Below are 5314 nucleotides of genomic sequence, written 5' to 3'. Positions count from 1 at the left end.
AAGCACTTTATTTGTTCTGTTTTTATCAGTTCTTAATTATTTAGAAGCTTGATATTTTCTCAGTTGGTGACATATTCTAACTTGTCTCTGTCCTAAGATAAGAATCTTACTTCCTGTCAAATTGTGTCCCCATTGCCATTTTACGATTTTAATGATCCTCTTATGAGGGTAAATTTTGGTTCCACCTGCTAATTCAATAGCTTGTAGGAGTTTTTTTCTAATTATAAAGTCTTTACACAGTTAGCATAGAGGTAAATTTACTTTGATATCTCTTGTATAATCACACACATTCACTTTTCAGGCATTAGGTACTTAGAAGCCAAACAAATATATGACATTCTCCTCAAGTCAACTCCAGAAAGCCGTAATATATTTGGAAGGCTTTCAGGTGCTGCTGTAAGATCCGCAAAGACATCATCATCATCTTCCTAATCTCTACCTTCCTTCCTTCTCTCTGTGTGTTCGTGCTTGTGTATGTGTACCTGGACGTGTTTGTCTGTCTTCTCATCTGTGAGTGGTTACATGTGTGTGCATTTGTGTGCCTTAGGACAATCTTTTTTTGTGACTGTGAATGTGTTGCATTTTGAACAGGGTGCTTGGTAGGCAATTGTGCGTGCTTTTGAGAAGGATTCAATTTTCCTGGGAGAGGCTGCTCAGATAATGGTCCAAAATGTTAATTATGAAATGTAAGCTAGGTCAAAGTCATACATGAAGCAAGCATAGAATGTCTGATTAGTTATTTCTGTCTGCTTATTTATCCTTATCTTTTCAACTTTTAGACCTTATCAGAAGAAGCAGGTACAGAAGATTCAGCAGCAACTTGTTGAACTGGAGCGGAAGGAATCTGAGATAAAAAGAAATGCAGCCCTTTCAGCAACTAAATATGCAGAGGCTTGTCAGGATCTGGGATTGCAGGTTATGCTTTAATTTTTTTTGGCCACTAATTAGTTATTACAGTATATTTTTATAATAGTGGTCCATAAATGAGAATATTGTTCTGCTTTCCAGGGAGTAAATGTGAGGTCAGAGCTGTTAGAAACTGCAAGTAAAACTCTTCCAAGCACATTTAGCAGGATACTAGAAGTATTGAATGGTGATTCTGTGTCACTGGCTATTGAATTCTATTCGGCCTTTGTCAGAGATGCTCATTCTGAACAGGAGGTAAGTGAGAGTAAACAGTGTCGGAATCTGAACTTTCTGGGGTAAATATAAAAGCATGGTGGAGTATGTTAGCACTGCAAAATCATGGTGAGAGATGCCAATTTTATCATCACGCAAGAATTTTCCTCTCTACCTGTAGAAAAATTTGGAATTGATTTTTAGTATGTGTACTCCATGAAATGCCGCTATCTCTTAGTATTGTTGCTACCTGTCAAATTTTTGTTTCAACTCTAGTTTGTGAATTCTGATTTTTCATAAGCGCCTACTTTATATTGTGTCTTTGTTCGAAATGTTTCTCATTCTTGTAGATGTACTGTTTACCATGTAAAGATATAGGACAATTGCTTTGTGTCCACTCATTTTTCTTGTTATGTAAGAGGACACTTTATATGACACAGGCCCTAATTCAATCATACTCCAAAAATCTATATATCTGGGCCAATTCCAACTTGACAGTGCAAGTTCCTATGCTACTATTTCTGTCGAATCTTTTAAATATGTATTAAAGGAATGGTTAAATTATAGTCTACTTGGCATTGTTGCTGCTTTTGAATGGCATTTTGACTGTCCAGGATGTGGTCTTATAATACAATTTGTTTAGCTTATATAAAAAGCGAGTTTTCCCTGCTTTAGATTAGTTATCTGCTAGTTTACAAGCACAGTTCCACCAAAAGAAAAGCAATTTTGATAAGAAAAATATCATTAATATAATCTTAATGATGAAGGACAATTCTCTTTAATCTAAATGGGAGAGAGTATGAAATAAAAAGTTGTAGATTCCTGTCGTCTTCTAGCGCAATGAAAGGACTAACCATGTCCGTAACACACCAGGGCTTTCATGGAATCTCATTTGCCAGCATTTAAAGAGATCAATCCCCAGCTGGAGGTGGTAACTGAGCTTAATTGTGGTCAGCATCCATATTTGAAGGGACTATACCGTAAGAACATTTTTACAATCTTGACAAACCAGTTCTCTGGAATTAATGTTTCATTCTTAGTCTATGCCTTGAATTTCACTTCGTTTCAATCTCTCTACTTTTTGTAATTTTAGCCCCTTAGACACAGATCAAAAGGATATATGGTTGCAAAGTTCAGTAATAGATTGAAATAACATGCATGTCTTTGTAAATGCACCTTCTGAGCTTTGTGTTCTGTTGATCTCATTGATTATGCCTATCCAGCTGCAAAACTAATGGATGCACCTGGACAGAGGTTGTCCTGTTACTCCTGTACCTTACTACCATGGAAACATTTTTGTATACTAATTTACCCTGAGCTGCTGATCATGACACTAGCAGTCAAAGCACATTGAGATGTACTAGATGGGATTGGTTTAGGTTCCTTTGTCCTGTCATCTCTCAAAATGCGTTATATTGCATCTACTGCTCCAAGTGGAAGTGTAATTTATCTACAAATATTTTTAGCATAGCTATTTCATCTCTTAATTGCTAAAGACAGTCAAAGTTATTATATGTGGCATATGTACACTTTGCTTGTTCTGCACTTCAATATGTCTTGAAGGTAAGAGCAGTTGCCTTCTACTTGAAACATAACTTTGTGGCTCTCAGGCGGGAGTATGCCTTTGTGGCTTCTTGAAACATAACTTTGCGGCTAGTTGAAATATTTTTCCTTTTAAATTAATTTGGCAAGTCTCATTGAGGCAACAGTTAGGTTTCGTGAGTTCCCCTTTTGAGATGGTTTTTCACTTTGGGATGTATTCCACTTTTTTCTTTGTCGAACTCATCTAAATTTTTCTGTATCAGAATTTTTTTTTTGTGCTAAGGAAAAAGAGGCACCTGTGATTGTGTGTGTGTGTGTGTGTTTTTTTTTCTTGATATACTGTGTGGTTCACGATCATCTAGGCTCTCAATGATTTTAGGATTTTATTGTTGTTATTGTTATTGTTATTGCATATATATTTGTGAACATGCAGATATTTATTGTGTTTGTATTGTTATTCTATATTTCACAGAATATACATTCATTGTCTTATTTGCTATAATTTCACTTTATTTTTGTGTTAAGCAATTTACTTAGATTGCTATAATTTCAAATTAGAGTGACATTAGTTTTTATAATATGGTGCCTATCTAGAAGTGTAGTTCCAGTTTTAACACCGATGCTCATTGCTTCAATTTTGGTAACGTGTAGGTTCTAACACGATTCCCAAGAAGAAGAAGCCAGTCATTGCTGTGAAGATGGTTTTTGATTTGAAGACTACAAGGCCTATCGCGCTCATGTTTTGTTCTAGATGGGAATCGTGCTCATATTTTTGTATAGAACTTTACTACTCTCTATTGTGGATGGGAAATCACTAGTATTGTAACTGAATGGCTTATTTTGGATGGTGCATGCTTTATGACTCATTTGAGGCAACATTTATATATATATATATATATATATATATGTATGTATTTGGGTTGATCTTCTATTGGAAATGAATGTTGGCTTTCTTTTCGTATGTTGGCTTTTTTTTTTTCTCATTGCTACTCAATGAACGTTTTGTGATTGTTGGCAGCTATGTTGCGTAATTAACATTAGATTATTGCTTTTTACAAAAAAAAATAAATGACAATAAAAAAGTTGTCACTGCCAACAAGTTTCACTAGTGACACCAGAAAGTGGTCACTTTTTATGGATGGAAAACAATGACAACAAAAGTCGTCACTGAACGGAAGCATAATGTGACAACTCCAAGGGTTGATTATGACAAGAATTTAGCCAGCTTAGTGACAATAAAAGTCGTCACATAATGTACAATAATGAGTGACGACAAGAGTCATCACAAAAGCGAAATCGTTTGTGACGACTTTCAACAGTCGTCACATGGACCCCCTTTTGTGACATAGAACTAGTGACAGCTCTGTGACAGCAGTAAAAGTCGTCACTGATTTTTTTTGTGACGACTTCTGAATTTTTAGTGACGACTTTCGCTTGTCACAGAAACGCAATTTTCTTGTAGTGTGTGAAGCTAAGAGGAAGGGTTATAGTTTTCATGAAGACACCACAATCCGGATCTAAACAGAAATAGGTCGAAAGTACAGAAAACCGTTCCAGGAATTTCGCACTCTAGAGTAACGAACAGGGTATGTTTGTTGGACCATAACTCCCAGCTCACAAATCCAAATCAGAAAATTCCAAAGGCATTAGAAATCTGAGACATAAGGCTAAAACTTTGATGTTTTGGCCAAGACCTGAATCCATTCAGAACAGAACGAAAGTTGAGTGTCAAAGTACCCGTCAGAACTGTCCAGATTCAAGGCAGTTCTGACGATCGATCTTGTTTTGGTCATAACAGGAGCTACGGAACTCGGATTTCGACGTACTTTATACCGTTTCGAAGCCAAAACCAAGATCTACATTTATGATGAAGGAGTTGACACCCAGATCATACGGGATCAAAACGGAAAAATGCACGGTCAGAGGCTGACTTCAAAACGCAGCACAAACCAATGTTCAAAACAGGCATGAGTGTTTTGTCTATAACTCAGGATACACTAATCCGTTTAACCTGAACTTTTACAGGAATATTCAGGACTTATGAGGCTACAACTTTCATGTTTTGAGGAACTTCTGAATCCATACGTAACATCAAGAAAAGTGAAGCCAAAGTTCGGATGCTGAACTGCCCAAGTTTTCCAGATTTGCCTGTTTTGCGCGCCGCAACCGCACGGTCCGTTTCTATGGTTCTTATACAAGTTTCCAACCAAATTCCTACCAATGAAACACACATATACCAGCTTCTAAAAGGTCTATTAATGGTCCGAAATTCTCTCCTTATTTTACCACAAAATTACCAAACACGAACCATAATCCCTAACCTAACTTCATTTGCACTAAGGAACTTGATCTAACACCCAACTAACCAAACCCTAACCAACTAAACATTAGCCAAGCTTGTGAGAACCCGTAATTTTTCCATTTTCTAGGTTTTATTATATTTCTAGGTTATCTTATCTTCAATGGTTTGTTTTCTGCACTTTCTGTATCCGGAAAATTTTCTAGATAATTTTTATGAGTAAATATAGTTTTTAGATGATTTTTCTAATATCGAATAGATTTTGAGAAATGAAGAGTGTATACTAGACGTGGGACCCACTAGTGCGAAATGTTCGAAAAAATTCGGCCAACTAGATTAAGTTTTGAATACTGG

The 5314-nt window shown here is 36.2% G+C and overlaps 1 protein-coding gene across 3 annotated transcripts; it reads left to right on the top strand.

Annotated features, from left to right (window-relative positions):
* The first annotated feature begins 591 nt into the window (after positions 1-591).
* LOC140004332 (CDK5RAP3 protein homolog) lies at positions 592-3527 on the top strand. 3 transcript variants are annotated; one of them, XM_072053413.1, is made up of 5 exons: positions 592-686; positions 780-915; positions 1009-1161; positions 1993-2099; positions 3313-3527. In XM_072053413.1, exons 1-4 carry the CDS (start codon positions 661-663, stop codon positions 2023-2025), a joined length of 348 nt encoding a protein of 115 aa, XP_071909514.1. In that variant the 5' UTR covers positions 592-660; the 3' UTR covers positions 2026-2099; positions 3313-3527. The 3 variants fall into 3 exon arrangements, with proteins under 3 accessions (XP_071909514.1, XP_071909512.1, XP_071909513.1); XM_072053411.1 differs by having other exon boundaries at positions 1009-1248; XM_072053412.1 differs by lacking the exons at positions 1993-2099; positions 3313-3527 and having other exon boundaries at positions 1009-1585.
* The last annotated feature ends 1787 nt before the right edge of the window (positions 3528-5314 follow it).

Source organism: Coffea arabica, chromosome 6c (genome assembly GCF_036785885.1).
Source record: "Coffea arabica cultivar ET-39 chromosome 6c, Coffea Arabica ET-39 HiFi, whole genome shotgun sequence".
Taxonomy (NCBI): Eukaryota; Viridiplantae; Streptophyta; class Magnoliopsida; order Gentianales; family Rubiaceae; genus Coffea; species Coffea arabica.
Note: the sequence above shows the minus strand (reverse complement) of the source record. Positions and strands in the feature narration are given on the sequence as shown.